This window comes from Caenorhabditis elegans, chromosome II (genome assembly GCF_000002985.6).
Source record: "Caenorhabditis elegans chromosome II".
Taxonomy (NCBI): Eukaryota; Metazoa; Nematoda; class Chromadorea; order Rhabditida; family Rhabditidae; genus Caenorhabditis; species Caenorhabditis elegans.
This window is the reverse complement of record NC_003280.10, coordinates 3,662,926-3,680,842: the sequence shown is the minus strand read 5'-3', so window position 1 is coordinate 3,680,842 and position 17,917 is coordinate 3,662,926. Positions and strand designations below refer to the sequence as shown.

At 37.4% G+C, this 17,917-nt stretch overlaps 7 protein-coding genes across 7 annotated transcripts; 5 read left to right on the top strand and 2 right to left on the bottom strand.

Moving 5' to 3' along the window:
- The first annotated feature begins 405 nt into the window (after positions 1 to 405).
- On the top strand, positions 406 to 3,301 carry F19B10.10 (DUF7809 domain-containing protein). Its single transcript, NM_062212.7, has 9 exons — positions 406 to 499; positions 555 to 666; positions 713 to 816; positions 863 to 970; positions 1,015 to 1,419; positions 1,937 to 2,137; positions 2,191 to 2,394; positions 2,440 to 2,745; positions 2,843 to 3,301. Exons 1-9 carry the CDS (start codon positions 413 to 415, stop codon positions 3,233 to 3,235), a joined length of 1,920 nt encoding a protein of 639 aa, NP_494613.1. The 5' UTR covers positions 406 to 412; the 3' UTR covers positions 3,236 to 3,301.
- An 802-nt stretch (positions 3,302 to 4,103) lies between these two features.
- On the bottom strand, positions 4,104 to 5,367 carry F19B10.2 (HOOK domain-containing protein). Its single transcript, NM_062211.8, has 3 exons — positions 5,021 to 5,367; positions 4,712 to 4,969; positions 4,104 to 4,487 (listed from the first exon to the last, which is right to left on the bottom strand). The coding sequence occupies exons 1-3, from the start codon at positions 5,130 to 5,132 to the stop codon at positions 4,255 to 4,257; spliced, it is 603 nt and encodes a 200-aa protein (NP_494612.2). The 5' UTR covers positions 5,133 to 5,367; the 3' UTR covers positions 4,104 to 4,254.
- Positions 5,368 to 7,249: 1,882 nt separating this feature from the next.
- Positions 7,250 to 8,935, top strand: sea-1 (T-box transcription factor 18). The gene is made up of 4 exons (NM_062210.6): positions 7,250 to 7,355; positions 7,405 to 7,641; positions 7,987 to 8,543; positions 8,593 to 8,935. The coding sequence occupies exons 1-4, from the start codon at positions 7,253 to 7,255 to the stop codon at positions 8,824 to 8,826; spliced, it is 1,131 nt and encodes a 376-aa protein (NP_494611.1). The 5' UTR covers positions 7,250 to 7,252; the 3' UTR covers positions 8,827 to 8,935.
- An 851-nt stretch (positions 8,936 to 9,786) lies between these two features.
- srx-98 (7TM GPCR serpentine receptor class x (Srx) domain-containing protein) lies at positions 9,787 to 11,522 on the top strand (the record flags this gene model as incomplete). Its single annotated transcript, NM_001377766.3, has 9 exons — positions 9,787 to 9,847; positions 9,927 to 10,051; positions 10,134 to 10,288; positions 10,339 to 10,412; positions 10,467 to 10,561; positions 10,603 to 10,660; positions 10,714 to 10,874; positions 11,183 to 11,382; positions 11,429 to 11,522. The coding sequence occupies 9 exons, from the start codon at positions 9,787 to 9,789 to the stop codon at positions 11,520 to 11,522; spliced, it is 1,023 nt and encodes a 340-aa protein (NP_001364762.1).
- srx-97 (7TM GPCR serpentine receptor class x (Srx) domain-containing protein) lies at positions 11,428 to 13,691 on the top strand. The gene is made up of 9 exons (NM_062208.4): positions 11,428 to 11,525; positions 12,177 to 12,286; positions 12,334 to 12,488; positions 12,539 to 12,612; positions 12,662 to 12,756; positions 12,811 to 12,868; positions 12,926 to 13,086; positions 13,319 to 13,518; positions 13,562 to 13,691. Exons 2-9 carry the CDS (start codon positions 12,179 to 12,181, stop codon positions 13,662 to 13,664), a joined length of 954 nt encoding a protein of 317 aa, NP_494609.1. The 5' UTR covers positions 11,428 to 11,525; positions 12,177 to 12,178; the 3' UTR covers positions 13,665 to 13,691.
- Positions 13,692 to 15,722: 2,031 nt separating this feature from the next.
- On the bottom strand, positions 15,723 to 16,073 carry F19B10.3 (ATPase; the record flags this gene model as incomplete). The annotated part of the gene is made up of 4 exons (NM_062207.3): positions 15,723 to 15,760; positions 15,809 to 15,853; positions 15,909 to 15,974; positions 16,028 to 16,073. 4 exons carry the CDS (start codon positions 16,071 to 16,073, stop codon positions 15,723 to 15,725), a joined length of 195 nt encoding a protein of 64 aa, NP_494608.3.
- Positions 16,074 to 16,946: 873 nt separating this feature from the next.
- F19B10.6 (Organ specific protein) lies at positions 16,947 to 17,334 on the top strand (the record flags this gene model as incomplete). The annotated part of the gene is made up of 2 exons (NM_062206.1): positions 16,947 to 17,243; positions 17,290 to 17,334. 2 exons carry the CDS (start codon positions 16,947 to 16,949, stop codon positions 17,332 to 17,334), a joined length of 342 nt encoding a protein of 113 aa, NP_494607.1.
- Between the last annotated feature and the right edge of the window lie 583 nt (positions 17,335 to 17,917).

Genomic DNA, 17,917 nt, shown 5'->3' with positions numbered 1-17,917 from the left:
GTGCTTTAAATTTATTTAAAAAAACTATTTTTGATAGAAAAATAATTTTAAATTTAAAATCTGTCCCAAAATTGTGACCATTTTCACTCACTCACTAACCTAACCTAACCTAGTCACTAACGGAACAAAATTTTTGCCAACTATGTATAATATTTAATCGAGGGAAATCTAATTTCAAATATTTTATCAGTAAAATACAAGTTTAAAGCTAAAAAAACTAGACCCGCCTCCTCCTACTCTCAAAGTTTGTCATGCCTACCCCGCGGGCGCTCACACCCTCTCCCTCAAATTGGCGGCACCTGCGCATGCGCGCTCCACGGAACACTGTTAGGGACACCGTTCCGTATTCTTGCTGATTGTCTTCTTAACTTTCTCTATTTTCCTTCTTATTAACATCTTTTTCAGACAAACCATGAATGAAAGATTTGGAGAGTTGAATTTTGTGACGCCTGATGCGTGTTCCCTGCGTAGAATGGCCAATAAGTATTACCCGTATACGGTAAGTTTTATCATAAGACATTTTTTATTGAAAAATCTTAAATTAAGGTTTTCAGATGCGCCAATCTTTTCCTCTGTGGACCTCCATTTCCAAAGAAGTCCAGATTGTTGAGGGGAGGGAACTCCCCGTGATGCAAGACTTAGCGGATCGACACCCAGAGATCAATAGTGAGTTTTTTTCTAGTTAAATTTAAGTTTTCCTTTTGACTTTCAGAGATGTACGGATCAGCTGAAGAGCTATGGGAGAATCTGAAGACGTTCATTGATTTCCAAGGAAACCTTCAGTACTTTGAAGTTAACCCCTGTGTCTCGTATAATGTAGGCTGCAACTCAATTGGTTTGATTTCAACTCTCCGATTTTCAGCACAGGTTCTTCATTCACAAGGATATAAGCTCCGACAAGAAGTTTCTCTACAAAAATGACATTTTTCTATCCATCCAGGACAATCTCATTGTTAGAAAGCCTGTGCTCGTAAGTTGCTTAAAAATTGCAAAATAAAATTTGAATATTTTCAGAGAAACAGAGTATCTCTCTTCATGCTCGCATACTTCCTCAAGTATCACGAGAAGAAGCTGAGCACCTCCTGCGAGTTTGTGGAGTATGTCGAAAAAGATTTCGATAATCTCATCAACGAGCTCAATGATTTCTTGCTAGACTTCATCAAAAAACCCAAACCCGTGGCAAACGATGCAAATTTTGACTGGAAGAAGGTCTTCACGAGATTGAGAAACATGCTCCCCGAGCCGATGACAGAAGAGGAAATGTCCCCGTTGGCGGATGTGCTCAAACGTTACTTCGAGACTTATCCTCGTGCGCAGGCAGTCGGAGTCTTGAATATGATTGAACAATTTTGCAAGATGATGATTCCGAGGCTTCAGAAGATTATGGACAAGCGCCCAGAGTGGTTCCTCCCAAATCGAGTCAGTTAGAATTGGAATTCTCTATGACTACATTCCTGTCTCATACCTGTTGCATACATGCCTGCTTATCTATGTGTCTGCGTGCCTAATGTTTTCTCGTTTTGCAACTATGCGTACCTTCGGACCTCTTTCTGTCTAACATGCCTACCTACCTTAGGCCTACCAGCTTCCTGCCTGTCTACTTTAAGCCTGCCATGTCAATCTAATCTTGTTTACTTTGCAACTGCTCACCTACGTGCACGTTTCGTATCTGCTTCATGCCTACCTACCTAATGCCTACCTGCCCCCCCCCCCCCTCCTGGTTGTCTACCTGCGTGCCTGCCTACCCAGTCCTTGTCTAACTCGTGCATTTTTACTTGTTTGCTTCCGTTCTACCTACTTTACATGCCTGCCTATTGCCTGCCTACCTACTTTATTACCTTCTTCATGCCTGCATTTGCGCTTTTTTTCATGCTATTTGAATTTGGTATAGGCTCCCTTGGAGTTAACACTTTCACATAAAATTTGAAACTTTCAGACCAAAAACGCGAAGCCCGTGCTCCGATATTTCATTGACGGAAAAAAGCCGTTTGTCATGGTTCCTGAGTACGAGATAGCTACGAAAGAAAAATTCCAGTACACCGATTCATCTTTCATGGCAACCGGCATCGATACTATCGATCTGTCAGATATCAGTTTGGTAGCCTCAAGCAATGGTGGATCGTTGAGCGATTTCTATGTTAGTTAACTTTTTAAAGCCGCGGTAATCATGAAAATAATCCAACTTTTCAGTGTATCCGCTTTAACATCGAACGCACCAAACACACTGCTAGGCCAATTCGCACGACGACGGGAACGTTTTGCAAACTGTCTGCAGATGTGCTCCTGGAGCATCTCAGGGATTTGTTCTTTGGCTCACGGGTGTTTCAGTCACCAACAAGATCGATGTTCAACGGTTATGTGATATCTATGAACGAAATCTTCAATTCTAACGCTGTAAATTTGAAATAAAACCAATATTCCTAGTCGCTTATTTTTCAGCAAGGCATCTATTTCCTGGAAGAATCGATCATTGAATTTGTGGAAAAAATATCCTCTGGTTTGTTCGGAACCCCTGAATCTAAAACTATCCGAGACGTCCCGCCGAAAGGCTTCACAGTTGGAGATGTACATTCGGAGCTCAAGTACCTAGGCTTGCTGGAATTCTTCCCGAACATCAGCAATTACGCAGAGATTGCCTATAAAAAGGTCGTGGCAGAGAAGAAAATGAAGATCCTGAGAACCTGTGATATGTTTGACGCAGTGGAGATTTGCATGATGCTTGCGGTGTTCAATGGGTATCCAAAGGTAAGCTCGGCCGAGTTTTTGAAATCTTGTCTGAAAGTTTGACAGCAGTTTTAGACACTTAAAAAATTTAAACCAGAATTTACAAAACTATTTTCAGCTTGCCCAATTCCTCCACTCTCAACACGCGTGCCACCGAATCCAGGGGCTTCAATGCAAGAAGTGTGAGCTCGAGAAGAAGCATCCAATGATGAATAGCTGGCTTTATCCGTACATGGAAGTAGAAGAAGATGAAAAGGTTGACTCTACGAGCTCGGATGACGAGGAGAAGCGCACGTCTACAAGCGAATTGGCTGGAAATGGAAGAAAAAGTGAGCAGAAGAAGCTTGCAGTGAAAGATCCAGAGCCATCAACTATGGAAAAGGAAACGAGAAAATCCAAGTGCTGTGAGAGTACTAAAGATCAGCTGAAAGCATTCCAGGAGCAGGTGGAAGCTTTGAAGAAAGAGATGAAGGAGTTGGAGACGGCAATGTCCAAGAATTTGAAGAATTAAATGATTTTTTTTTGTTGTTTTATGCCAGTTTTATTTGACCGCCAATACTTGAATAAATATGTACTTTCTTGTGTTTCATGTCGATCATGATTTGAACCAAATATTAATTTTTTGCCAGAAAAAAAGCTGTTCAAAACTAGAAGCAGTGTGGATTAAGCTTAAGATGAAAATAAAATCATATTCCGATTGAAGTAGCAGTTTTTTTTTTGCACGTTGGGCAAATACTTTGCTTGGGGAGCCAAAGTTTGGCACAATCCACGTTGAGCATTTGTGTGCAATTTTGGCACTTCAGCGTCGAATCCAAAAATTCCAAAGGTTCGATGCCGTTGATGCAGATGGCACAATCTTTGGCAGAGCTTTGAGTGGGGAGTTTGTAGAATTTGGAAATCTTTTCGTACTCCTCCAGGATTTTTTCGGAGAACCATGGATACTCCGGCATTTTTTCGAGCTCATTTGGAAGAGTACTTGGATTTTCCTGAAAAATAAAAACGGTTTTTGGAAGTCCACGAACTTTTCAATTTTGAAAACATACCTCCTCAATAGCTTTAATATTCTTTTACATTTTCTTTGCATACTCCGGAAGCATATTGGTAATTTGACGAAGGTACCCTAATCACCATTTGTTTCAGTACATAATAACAATATTTCCAATTTTCCAGCAAAGCATCCAAATCACCGCAACTATCCTAAAGAGTCTCCTGAAGCCGCCACAATTCTCACTTCAACTCATGGATGCCTATGATCAGCTCGATCAAAAGGAGAATCATAACCTTCGTTCATAAGATGTGCCACATGCTCCATGAGCTTGCACAAGACTTCTGCTGAAATTGTTTCCTGATCTTCATGATTTTCCGATTCTCATTCCTGGTTTTTTACTCTAAAATAACATTTATTTCTTTGAAGAATAGTTTTGAAGAACATAGATGAGAATGAACAAAAAAATCATATTTCCAGCATAAACAATACAAGATGAATTGCAAAACACAAAAAATAAAGTGATTATTATTGTTACAATTTCCCTAAAGACCAACACTGCTCAAGTAGAGCCTCGCCGACTTTTTAGCCAGATAGCCATCGCTCAGCGCCGGTCTCTTCAGGTTCTCCGAGTTGGCCTCCAGCTCGAACATCTGATTCCGCAGCTCCGCCAACTCTGCCTTCAACTTCTCATTCGCTTCCAGCATCTTCGTCTCGCGTTGGCATGCTTCGGACATCAGCTTCTGGACTAGAGTGGACCACGTGACACGGGCAGCTTCTGGAACATTTGGAAGTTCGGTTTGATGGTATGGAAAAGTTAAGCTTAAACCTAAATCTGAGAGAAAATAGGCCTAAGCCTAAGCCTAAGACTAAGTCTAAGCCTCGGCCTTGCCTAGCCTGAGCCTAAGACTACGCCTAAGCCTTAGCCTACACGTACACCTACACCTAAGCCTAAGCCTAAGCCAATGAGTAATCCTTTAAGAATTGAAACATCCAGCCTACCTCCCTTCTTCCTTTCATCCAAATATTTCCGATTCGCCTCGTTCAAGTGATCCTTCCAAGTTTCGCTCACGCTACTTCCACCACCACCGTCGCCGCTCTCCTTCTGCATCATAATCTCCGCATCCTTGCGCGCCAGCTCATCCTTCAGCTTCTTGTTCTCCCTCTCGAGCTTCACGTTCACAGCGTGAGAAGTTGCCTCGCATTCGGTCATGTAGTCTCGGTTTTTGGTCATTTTTGCCAGTTCGGTGACTTTCTTCACTGGAAATTATTGAAATGGTCAGACCTTGAAATAAATTATTTCCAACTCACAATGCTCATATTCGGCCTGTCCCAACATCAGTTGGAGCTCCTTGATAGTTTCCTCTTGCTCTTCGATCGTCGATTCCAGTTGCTGGCGAGTCTTCTGCTGCGTACCGACCATTTTTTGGGAAGTTCTTCAGATGACTAAACGGCAGATGGGTGACGGATGGAGAATAGTTGTATATTAGAAAATTGATGCACTGAGAGTGATGTAGAGAGGGAGAGAGAGTGCAGAGAAAAAGAGACGCCTGTAGATCGGCTCCGCCTTTATCTTTTGCCGCTGCAGGCGTGTGGTCAAAAAGGCTGCGGGTCTCGCCCGGACTAGACGTGAATATGAATTTGCACGGAGTTGGAAAAATAAAACAGAAATGTGATATTTAAAATTGAAAAAAACACGTTTTTTTTTAAATTCAATTTTCCACAAAATCCCCTTTTTCTTATCATTGTGCCCAATTGTTTTTGGAAATTTGTATAAAAGAATAAAGAGATTTGAATGAAAATAAATCAATATCATATTTGGAACCACAACACCTGCATCTCCACACAGGCGACCCGTCATCGTCACGTATACAGGGTCCTCCCATTTGCACAGGTCAATAGTATTCCTCCCAATTTTATGGACACATTGCATCTTATTTGTGGTTCTCTGTGGTCACTAATACGTTTTTACTTGGTTATGTTTTTTTTTCGTTTCTGAAATTTTTTTGTCTATTTATAATGTCTAAAATTGTGTCAAAATGTTAAAAACGTATTATTTTATAATTTTCAATTTGAATTTCAATAAGGTTTTTGTTGAGTAAAATTGCAGAATTATTTAGTACTATTTGCATATACCTACACGGTGTGGAATTTTTAACAAAAATTCAAAAAAAGATGTTCCAAAATTTAATTTATTCTCACGCGAGAGGCTTGAATTTTGAAACTTCTTTCTGTGTGCCTATGTTTTGTTTCAGCTCTTTTTTAGCTTTGATTCAGTTTTTTTAGAATATTTTTTTGGAAGTAAGCAAATTGAGTGTCATTCCTGCGAATTTGTAAAAATAGAATTTAAAATAGTTTTGCTCTGTTTTAGAAAAACAACGATGAAATATTGATAAAATGACAATCTTTCGACCTAAATATCTCAAAATTTCGTTAAATTTTTTTTTCTTAAACTTCACGAATACACTAATCGAATTGAGATCTACAATTCTAATATATTTTATACCCTCTTGCCGACTTCGTTTTCGAGAAAAAGCACCTAAAAATATGGTTACAATTTCGGCAAAACTGAGCTGGCTGGAAATTCCTTTAAACTTTTTCAGTATACTAAATCGACGATTCGCTACAATTCTAGTATATTCAAAAACACGTGGTATTTATATTTGCGGTGCTGTGCGTCGACAAAGTCGAGTTTAGGCCTAAAAATAGGAGATTTGTTCCAGTTAAAGCGACCTAGCTAGAAATTCCTTTATATTTTTTCTTTTAAACTTTATCAGAATATGAAATCGACAATTGCCTACAATTCTAGCATATTTAAAAATACGTGTCATGCATACTCCCGGAGCAGTGCTCCGACAAAGTTGAGAAAATGCCGAAAAAAAAGATATTTGTTCCAGATAATTAGGCCTAATACCTAATACCTAATGTACCTAATAGGAATTTCCTATGACTTTCATTTTTCCCACTAGCTAAAATTTACCCTAGTAACTTTGCAGCCTACGTTGGCAGTTTTCCAGACAATTTTAGCGTATTTTCTCCAATTTTCGGCAACGTTTAACCTAAGTTTAGTACTTTTTACCAAGTATTGGCAACGTTCGATAGTTTTTCAGTGCGTCTCCTAGATGCTCAAATTCAAGAGCTCAAGTCTCGGCGGTTTTTGATTTTTTTTCAAAAATTAATAACTGACAAACTATTCGTGTTACATATTTTTCAAAAGAGTTAAGATCTGAGAAACTATTTTCAAAAAAAATCGATGTCTCCACTTTCCTCACCTGCTCCATTTTCACCTTTTGGTTTACAACCCCTTGTTTTCTCGATCGATACGAATCAAGTGAAGATGCACCCCCACCATAAATCAGCTCAAATACATCTTCCCATACGTAGAGGTCAGTCATCTCTCACAGCGTCCACCATTAGCCATTCATTTGTCTAGAACTGTCATTCTGTCATTTTGCAACGTTATTCGATTATTTCTTCTGCAATTTTTTACATTTTTTCTTCTAATTATTTCTTGATATCTTTAAATTTGTGAATTTTCAGAGAATGGACACCATCATCAACATCAACAATAATAACCAAAAATACCCACAAAGTGCAGAAGAATATCATAAAGTTCTCTGCAATTACTTTATCACCTTACAATCAGGTATGTTCATCCTCTAAGTAACTTTTGCTGATTTCAATTTCTCTTTCAGCGATGCAATCCACCTCCCGGCCGTCCTCTTCCTCGCCTCCATCACTTCCAGCAGTGTCATCAGAGCTCCTTTCATCGAGCTTTCCAACAAATGCTCCGGAATCTTCATCTCGAGATTTGGCTCCAAAACAGAACCAATTCACAATTAATGTGGTGCTTTTTGATGAGAAGAAGAAGAAGAATCCGGAGGAGAATTTGCCGGCAAATGGAGATCAGCTGGCAACGTTGAGGAGTTTAAGTAAGTTTTTTGCCTACCTACCTCATGTCTGCATGCCTATTTACCTACCTCAGGCCTACACGCCTACACGCCTCCTATTTGAGCCTAGACGCCTGTTCCAGTTTTATGTCTTTTTTGACTGCCCACTACCTATTGTTCTGTTACTGAAAAGATATCATGCGAATGTAGCTATGTATCTAGAGCCTGTTTACCTACGTGCCTACCTCAGGCATGCATGCCTACGTGCCTACCTTCATCCATCTTCAACCTATTCTTCCATGCTGAAAAGTTTTCGTGTCTATCTTCCTACCTCTACGTGCTTACCTACTACCTATTTTCCTGTTTGAAAACCTAATTTTTTTTCAGTGATGCAAATCAACCCCAGCTCACCTCCATCAATTCCAGCCACGTCGCCGCAACTACCACTTGCTGAATCTGAAAATGTGCCGGAAAGCTCCTCAACTCTGAAAGACCACAAATTCTCGCTGAACACGATGCTTTTCAATGTGAAGAAGAATGACGCGGTGAAGATCTCGCTGGCAAATCAAGAACAATGGGCAAAATTTCACGAAATCGGGACAGAGATGATGGTGTTCAATTCTGGAAGACGTCTATTCCCACTCCTCGCGTACAAAGTCTCCGGACTGGATCCCCACAAGTTGTACTGCGCTGGAGTTCATATGATCCCGGACTCGGCTTACAAGCAAGAGTATGATCACGACCTGCAACAATGGGTGAACTGTTTGAACCAGAAAAAGACGATTTTCAAGCCGACCAGTGAGATTTTGGGCCGGATTGAGAATGGATTCAAACTTATGAGCCTTGGAATCGATATGTCTGATGTGAAGATTTTCAATATTGCAATCAGAAAGAAGACTCCATTGCAGATTGAGAAGAGCCGGAAGCCGAACTTAGACAAAACGGTGAGAATTTTTAAGCGAAAAATCAAATTATTCACTTGTAATTTTCCAGATCGAAGTTCTCATCCAATACAAGTACCTCCCGGTGATCAAAATCTACGAGCTGAGCAACTCGGGCATGGAAAAGAAGGAAATTGCTCAGGCAACATTCCCGGAAACCTCATTCGTGACGGTGTCAATCTACAGAAACCAAAAAATCAAGGAAATGAAGACACTTGGAAACAAGTATTGTAGAACTGATCGCAAGCAAATTGTCATGGAGCAACGCGGCGAGCTGGAGCAATAATCTATTTGGATTAATTACTTATTGAAATTTAAATTCAAGTTAATAATTAATTCTACTGTTTAGAAAGAATTGAGATTGTGAAAATTAAGGTAATAAAGCTGTGAAATATATATGTTTTTTGTGTATGTACCTACCTACAGTCTAGGTGTCTATGTACCTGTATAAGATATATGTGCCTAGAGATCTATTTCAAGCCTACATGCTTATGTGCCTACATCCTATATAAGCCTACGCACATACCTACCATGTGTGCCTATGAACCTGCATCGGGCCTAAACGCCTATAAACCTACTTCAAGCCTACATGCCTATGTGCCTACATTCTGTTTTCTACTGCTGAAAAGTAATCAGGCCTACGAACATACCTATATCCTGTGTGCATAAGTGCCTACATCGGGCCTAGATGCCCATAAACCTACCTCGAGCCTACATGTTGTGCGCCTGCCTCAGGCGCACAACGCCTACCTTAGAATTACATGCCTACCTTCCTGTCTGTCACCTATTTTCTGAATTTTGAAGTAAGCTCCGGTGTTACGCATATTTTGACAGGTGATCTGGGGGTAGTAAATCTGAATATAAATAAAAATATTTTGAGTACAAAAACTAAAACTTGAGCTTGTGCAATGCCTTTTTACTTTGAAATTGTCATCATAACTCACCAGTCCGGAACATTGCACATATTTTGCTCAAAACTTCCCTCTTGTTTTTTTCCTTTTTCAGTAATATCTAATATTGTTACTCACAGCTACTACCTGGTTGTCAGACATAAATTAATGGAATAAGTCAATTTTTATTATTGTAATATATCACATAACTAGTCACATAACTAGGTCAGTTACGGAACAATGGGGGAAAATCATAATAAGGATTTTTTCCGATAATATTTTGGTTTTTAAAAAATTTGTTCCTAAAAATATTACATTTTCTTGAAAAAAATATCAAAAGTTTCAGGAAGAACGTCATGACTAAAATCACAAATTCAAGCGGTACAATATCAGTTATTCTGAAGCAAAAATCTAATGGTAAGGTTTCATGCCTGCCTGATAGGTTGCCTACAGGCAGGCAGAATTTTGTTTTGTAATTCTAAATTTTTTTTTGCAGATACTTTATATATCACTACCTCTTCCAGCTTGCCCTCGGAGGATTGGTTGATATACGATTCAGATATAGAAGAGGACATAGCTACACCTCTTATGACAACTAGTGCTGGAATTGTGATGATTTTGGTAAGTTTTGCAGTCTAGGCAGGCACGGCACCTATGTGCCTACAAGACAGGCGATCTCAAATTAACATAATTATACTTCCAGCTCTCCGCTTTTGGAATCTTTATCAATATTCTAGTGCTTCACCGCTTCATCGCCAAAAACATGTCGAGCTTCTATCTATTGTGCTCTTCGAAAACTGTATCCAACTCGATAATTTTGTTCTGCTATTTGGTATACAATGGGCCTGTTTCAGTGTTGTAAGTCGGTAGTAAAAAACTAATTTCAAAAGCTTGAACAAACATTTCAGACAAGTTTACTATGGCCCCGAGATGTTTAACATTTTGTTCAATCAAATTGCAGCTTATGGGGTTTATATTCAAGGTGGGGCCGAGTTGCCGAGTTCCCAAGAACTTTTATAATTTTGAGACTTTTCAGGACCAATGACTCAAGTTTGTATATCCTTTAATCGATTTATGGTGATTTACTTCGTGTCACTGGCAAAACGAAAAAGTGGGCGAGTGCTGACGATTGTTAGTTTTTGTTTTAAAATTCTGAAAAATTATAATTTCAGACAGCACTCTCAATTTGCTGGACGATTTCTTTGATAGTCACTGTTATAGGGATTCCAGGTAGGGAGAGATTTCAAATCAAAAAGCCTACTTTTAACAAAATCCTATAATAGATAAGTGCACAAACATTTATCTCTATGAATATCTAACATGGGACTATTCGGATTCATGCGTCTTCCTTCTCGCAGACCTCGTTTTGTATTGGATCATATGTTTGGCGATTGTCTCGAACACTTTCAACGTGATGGTTGCCGTGAAGCTTATAGTTTCGTCGGTGAGATATTTGAATAGAAAATTGAATTTAATGTAGTTGAGTATTTGGAAAAATGTTAATATCTGGAGTATCAGCGAAGATATTGATGGTGGAAGTTGGGGGGAGAGAGGGGAAGGGTGAGAGACGCAGAAGGACAGAGTGTCTCGTTGTCTGCGTCTCTCCCTCTCTCTTTTCTTCAGTTTGAAACCGCTGTATCTCCGCAGCAAATAGAGATATTGAAAATCTGAAAAACGCAAATGGCATTAGCTTTCAAATTCCTATCAAATTCCTATTCCTATCCTCTGAGTTAAATTTTGTTTTTTTTTCAGAAAAAATCACATTTGGACACGATGGCCTCGAAACGTCGCAAGAAAACCTCCAGAAACCTCTTCCTCCAATCCTGCTTCCAAGACTGGATATACCTAATTGACACGGTCAACGGAATGTACATCTATAACTGGTTCAACAGTGTTACTTGGCAATTTGGCTGCACAATTTTGTCTAATTTGATGGTTCACGTTTCTGATGGGTATGTTTTTTTGACGGCCAATTTCATAAAGGAATTTTTTTTTCAGGTGCATAATGTTGTTTTTCAACTATGAAAAGAAGCATAAAATTCCAAAAACTATTGTAAAACGGGACTTTACAGCTGTTAACGTCACTTTTTAATTGGTACATTTTTAATTATAAAATCTATTTTTATCTTGAAAACCTCAATCGAACCAGGAACAGTTCAGAGCAATAACAACTAGTTAATCAAATAAAAGACAAGGAAAAAAAGCGAAAAATCAGACTCCGGGACTCACAATTTTCAGCGGTTTTCAGTTGTTTCTTTATTATTTTTTAAAGTTTGATTACGTATATATTCCAAAAAGCTATAACATCAGAGAGCCTCAATGTTAGAGCTCGATATGGATGTACTCGAAGCAAGTTCAGGCAAAGGCATTGTTTTGGCTTTTGTAGTTTTTTATCGCAGTGTGGAAGAGGAGTGACGTCACGCGTGGCCTAGAAATTTCTTCTGCTTTATGTGGAACACGAGTGACGTCACAAATGACCTAGAAATATCGGCAGCTTTGCATGGAAGAAGAGTTTCGTCACGCGTGGCCTAGAAACTATTTGAAAGTCTAAATACTATTCCAGTACTAAGAAAAGTTATAGTTTGTACATGTGCCAATTACGAATGAGTAGGGGAAAACTGCGTACGAAAATTTAATAATAGTTCTAGCCAATTTCCCCCGCCCGCTAGTTTTTGAACTAATTCTGGAGCTAGACACCTGGCCAGTCTCCTAATCTTTACACTTTTCTCCATTCCAAACTTTCAAGATATGTCCTTATCGAATTGGACGCTGGAGCAAATATGGATAGAAGATTCACGTCCGGAAGATATTGCCACCCCACTTATGACTATTACAGCAGGTGTTTTTATGATTATAGTGAGTTTTGGTGACGTCACAGGTGGCCTAGAAAATTCAAATTTTAGGCGTCCGCTTTTGGAATTTTTATTAACATTCTAGTCCTACACCGTTTCATCGCCAAAAATATGTCGAGCTTCTATCTAATGTGCTCTTCAAAAACTGTATCCAACTCGATAATTTTGTTCTGTTATTTGATATTTAATGGACCTGTTTCAGTAGGGTAAGTCTGTCAGATTTATAGATTTTTAAATTCTGAAAAAAAAAATTCAGACGAAGTTATTATGGGCCCGAATTTATGAATATGTTGTTGAACCAAATGGCTGCTTATGGGATTTATGTACAAGGTAGTCAATTGCCTGAATTGCTGAAAAGCTTCAATTTTAATCTTTTCAGGCCCAATGACTCAAGTCTGCATATCATTTAATCGATTTATGGTGATCTACTTTGTCTCGCTGGCGAAACGGAAAAGTGGGAGGCTAGCGACAATTGTAAGAGTTGAAGAATTTTTTGACTGAAATTCTTGAATTTTTGGAATTTTTCAGACAGCCCTTTGCACATGCTGGACGATTTCTTTTATAGTTACAATTGCGGGAATTCCAAGTATATTTTTTTGAGTTCTATAAAAATGTAGCTATACAATTTTTCTTTCATTTCCAGAGAACTGTACGAATATATTCAATTACGAAATTCTGACCTGGGACAATTTGGATCCGTGTGTTGACATTTTGGCGGACGCCGTGATGTATTGGATCGGGTTTTTGGCGATTATCTCGAACACTTTTAATGTGGTAGTTGCCGTGAAGCTTATTGTGTCTGCGGTGAGGGTTTTATGGAAATTAAGTTAAATTTAGGATATTATGTCAGATTGAAAAATTATGATATATTCATTTTGAGCGGACATAATTGAGTTTCAAAAGGTGAGAAGAGATTCGTTTGTTTTTCTTCCCAACTTTAAACGCTTATATCTCGGTTTCCAGAATTGTTATCAAAATAATGTCAACTGCAAAAATTATCAGCATAAAATGTTCTTTTCAATAAAATAATTTTCAGAGCAAACCCCACATGGACTCCACAGCTTCAAAGCGTCGCAAAAGAACCTCCAGAAATCTATTCCTCCAGTCCTGCTTCCAAGATTGGGTGTACCTAATCGACACGATAAATAGTATGTACATCTACTCCTGGTTCAGCGATATTCTTTGGCAATTTTTCTTCACGATATTTTCGAATCTAATGGTTCATGTTACTGATGGGTAAAGAAGAAATAATTTTCGTAGAGGAAATTGAAATTTTCAGGTGTATAATGTTGTTTTTCAACTATGAAGGAAAAAAGAAAACACTGACGTTGACTTTGAACAATGTCAAGCGAGAAGTCACAGTTTTAACAGTCACATTTTGAAATAAAAAGTTTATTTTTTTCAAGATTATTTTGCAACGTAATATATAAAAGTTAAATTCATAATTACGCACAATTCATTTGTTAATATCAGAATCCATACTTGATCTAAAACACGATCGTACCCTATTCAGATCGTCACAGTACCAAATCTGTCGTCCTATGTGGCATCTTCTCCGACTATAAAGGTAGTTACAGCCTTCAGACGTGTAGACTGGAGGAAGATGCGGCCAGTCCCTTAGCCCAACTTTTGAAGCATATAGAGAAAATTTTGGAGATGGAACCGCGAATGTGGAAACAATGAAAATTATAAGGCGTAGGCAAGGCTTAAAGTTTAATAGGAGCATTGTAAAAGTGGTGAATTTTCCAAAATTGGGTGGCGTTTTATAGCAAAAATTTTTAAATTGTTTTTCATTGCACAACTGATAAGATAGTGCTTTTCATGTTGGAAGGTCAGTCGGAAATAATAAAATTTTAATAAAAAATGTGGTGTTCACATCAGTCAACATTAACCAATCAGCGTAGTTAGCCACGCCCTTTTCATGTTGCTGATTGGTTAGTGACACATCGCAAAAACGTATTGCTCATAAAAATAAATGCCCAATGCATGAGTTGTGTCTAACTTTTGATAACATTATATTCGGATTTATTTAGGCAAAAAATTATTAAAAAAGTGCCGAGCATTAAAAAATTATTGATTTGTGAGTTCCCAAACTTGATTAAGGACATGGTCGTACTTTATCCCTCTCGTCACAGTACGCTGTCTGAGGTCCAGTAGTACAGCTATTCAAACCGCGAGGAAATCTACAGCGAGTAACTGCATTAGGGAACCCATTGCTCAACACAATGTTCGAATCCAAAGATGCAAACTTTGGAGATAGCATCCCAAATGTTGAACTAATAAGGATTGTTAGAAAAATACCAAACTTGAATAGGATCATGTTGAAAATATTGAATAATAAAAAATATGCCACGTTTTATACCAAAATGTTTCGATTGTTGTTCATATGGGCAGGGCAGCCGGAAATAATAAAATAAGAATGAAAAATAAATATTTGTACTCAAAAAACAGTCACGTGGCATGTCGGTGACCAATCGGCGAAGTAAGGTGGACGTGGTCTGTTTTTAAAAATTGGTTGGAAATCTGGTTTATTTACAGATTTTTTAAACATAAAAACTTTTTAGTTTGCCACGAGACTGTTTTCAGAATACCAATAATGTTTTTCATACTAATTTTATTATTTCCGGCTGCCCAGCCGACATGAAAAACAATCAAAAAATTTTGGTATAAAACGTGGCATATTTTTTATTATTCAATATTTTCAACATGATCCTATTTAAGTTCGGTCTTTTTCTAACAATCCTTATTAGTTCAACATTTGCGATGCCATCTCCAAAGTTTGCATCCTTGGGTTCAAACGTTGTGCTGAGCAATGGATATATGATGTATAATCGCTGTCGATATCCTTACGGAGTGGAAAGCTGTCCTACTTCACCACGGAAAATGTACTGTGACGAGATCGGTAGAAGAAGGGACTGTCCGTGATTAAGTATGGGAACTCACAAATGATTAATTTTTTAATGTTTGGCACTTTTTTATAATGTTTTTGCCTAAATAAATCTGAATATTCCGGTTTCTTCAAAAAATAATAATCAAACTTCAAAACAGATCTGCGATCAAAAATTAGGCAAAATACATGCATTGTGCTCGTATTATAAGCACGTGTTTCTATATGCACAATTCATAATCCACGAGTCAACTGTGATTTCACGCGAAGTGGTGGCCAACCAATCAGCAACATGCAAGGGGCGTGGCCAACTACGCTTATTGGTTGAGGTTTCTGCTCGTTTAAAAATGATTTGAACATCACCTTTTTCATTAAAAAATAATTTTTTTTTAATTGCCGACTGATTTTTGTCCAAAAGAAATTTCTTTTGCAAGGTTCTTAAAACAGACTTGATTTGTTTTACTCTGATTACTACTTTTTGAATTGATAAATATGAAACTTTATTGCAATAACATTCCGAATAAATAAGTAGAACTTAGTTAAAGAAAGTGCTTTAGATTGGATGTTTAACAATTTCAAATTGAAGTTTACCTGAAAATTAAAAAAAAAAAGTTTCAACTAAACTACTTAAATAATTACCATCTTGAAGGAAGTATTTCTTGAAAGTAGCTACGCCAGACGGGCCTGAAATTTGCTTGTTTTTTTCCAATTTTCAATTTTATATTTTTAAAAGCCATACCAACTTCAGCACGAATTACTCCTTCACCAGGCTTCATATTTTGTAGTTCAACTCTCAGGTCTTCTTCTGAAAATCTTTTTTTTTTAAACAAAAAAATCATTATTTAAGAAAAACATTACCATTGTTATTATTCACCTGTGTGAATAAACCTGAAAAGATGTCCATCGGCAGATCAATCGGAGACTGAACGGGATTGCAAGCTACTGAATTTAAAGACGTTCAGTTATTCCAAAAAACCGCATTTATTGGCGGAAATGTCAAAATATTTCAAATTTTCAAAGAGTGCTTTTTATACACTATTCTATTCACAGAGTGGCTTAAAACTAGAAATTTTTATTTTCCAAGTCAGAAAAATTATTCCTTCCTCAATTTTCTGGCGAAACCACTTAACAAACCTGTCGGTTGAGTCACTGATTCTGCTGGTTTCGGTGTAACACACACTACACAGAGCACAAGTAAAAGAAGAATTGGAAGCTTTAGAGAAGACATTGTAGAGTAAATACTGTATGAATGACTTTGTAAATTTTGCATTTATACTATTTTTTGTTATGACAGGAGTGGGTTTATTTAGCATAACATTATAGAGTACATATTTTTGAAAACAATTATCGAGTGCTGAAAACCTCCGGAAAATCAGAAGATCAGACAAGTAGAGTTGTCACTTCTGGTATATTATGTACCTAATACTGTTTTAAACAACTCACAATTCGATATTAACCTGCGAAATTTTTTACAAACTGCTCAACTAGTTAGGCAGTCACGTAGACAGGAATCAGGCGGCCTACTTACCGATTCTTGCTGCAAAGAAAAGTATGTTTTACTTTCTGCATTTAAATTTATTCCATAGGTTCTCACAGATTATAATCCGACCTCTATGTCCTTTCTGTTATGATTTGAATAACTTTGTACTTCAAAACGTGCAAAACAATAATAAAGTGCCTAGACTAACATGTGATTTATTTCTACGTCACTGTTAAAACTTAAACTTGCTCGATAAAAACTATATAAAATACCTCCATCTTACCAGTTCTCCAAAATATGGCGTCTTCCATTTCTAAATGCTCCATTTTCCTGCTCCTACTGGGAGTTTTGGAAATTTCTTCAGCTCCAACTGCTTCCAAACCCGTACTAGAGAAAATCGATGCTATCAGTGCGCTCTACAAAGTTACAAAAGCTAAAGAGGCTTACATGAAGGCACCTGGGCCAAAAAATGCCACGATTGTCAAAGATTTTGACAGTCAAATCAATTTGCTGAGCATGGGAGTTAACCACCCAGCTGATGATCTTGAGCCACCCTACGGATCTTTTAGAGCACATCCGCCACCACCAAATAAGGTAAACAGTTTTCTAAAATTTTTAGCCAAAAATTTGACATTTTCAGATTAAATTTGATTTTGTTGTGAAGCTCAATCCGGAGCAACCATGAATTATCTTCACTTAAATACAAGATTTAATTTTTAATAAATGTTTTCAAAATAAATTCAGTTTTGCAAGAGCATATAATTTAACATATTTTTGTTCAGATTACGAAAAAAAAAATTAGTCATAAATTATTTATTTTCAAGTTATCTTAAAATACCAATTTTATCAGATTTGATTTTTTACTGTTTTTCACTCTTCGAACAGAATTTTTTGCAAACTAATGTGTACGAATTTAAAATGAGAAATTTCGAGCTTTTTCGAAATTTTCCTCATACTTTTGCTTGCTGCGCTTTCTTATTCTTACTTCGATGTCTTTTGCCGTCTAATTCTTTTCTATTTATTTGTGACAGGTGATAAGCGAACGTGTGAGGAAAATAACCACGTGGTCATTTTTTTAAACTTCCATTTATATTCAGTGAAAAATCTGCAAAGAAACTTAAGTTGTAAAAACAACACATAAAATTATTTTGAGATCAAAAAAATTTATTAAATGCACATGAAATCGGAAAATAAATACACATTTGTTTTGAGATCGAAAATGTTTATTAAATCATGGAAAATTCAAATTAAAGCATTTACACAAGCGA

Bases quoted from the DNA above. Each gene is read 5' to 3' on its own strand.
- F19B10.10 (NM_062212.7), top strand. From the start codon at position 413: ATGAATGAAAGATTTGGAGAGTTGAATTTTGTGACGCCTGATGCGTGT. The intron at 1,420-1,936 runs GTCAGTTAGAAT...TGAAACTTTCAG, and splicing joins AGTGGTTCCTCCCAAATCGA to ACCAAAAACGCGAAGCCCGT. The intron at 2,746-2,842 runs GTAAGCTCGGCC...AACTATTTTCAG, and splicing joins TGTTCAATGGGTATCCAAAG to CTTGCCCAATTCCTCCACTC.
- F19B10.2 (NM_062211.8), bottom strand. From the start codon at position 5,132: ATGGTCGGTACGCAGCAGAAGACTCGCCAGCAACTGGAATCGACGATC. The intron at 4,970-5,020 runs GTGAGTTGGAAA...AATAATTTCCAG, and splicing joins ACAGGCCGAATATGAGCATT to TGAAGAAAGTCACCGAACTG. The intron at 4,488-4,711 runs GTAGGCTGGATG...CAAATGTTCCAG, and splicing joins GGATGAAAGGAAGAAGGGAG to AAGCTGCCCGTGTCACGTGG.
- sea-1 (NM_062210.6), top strand. From the start codon at position 7,253: ATGGACACCATCATCAACATCAACAATAATAACCAAAAATACCCACAA. The intron at 7,356-7,404 runs GTATGTTCATCC...TTTCTCTTTCAG, and splicing joins CTTTATCACCTTACAATCAG to CGATGCAATCCACCTCCCGG. The intron at 8,544-8,592 runs GTGAGAATTTTT...GTAATTTTCCAG, and splicing joins AGCCGAACTTAGACAAAACG to ATCGAAGTTCTCATCCAATA.
- srx-97 (NM_062208.4), top strand. From the start codon at position 12,179: ATGTCCTTATCGAATTGGACGCTGGAGCAAATATGGATAGAAGATTCA. The intron at 12,287-12,333 runs GTGAGTTTTGGT...TTCAAATTTTAG, and splicing joins CAGGTGTTTTTATGATTATA to GCGTCCGCTTTTGGAATTTT. The intron at 12,869-12,925 runs GTATATTTTTTT...TTTCATTTCCAG, and splicing joins TACAATTGCGGGAATTCCAA to AGAACTGTACGAATATATTC.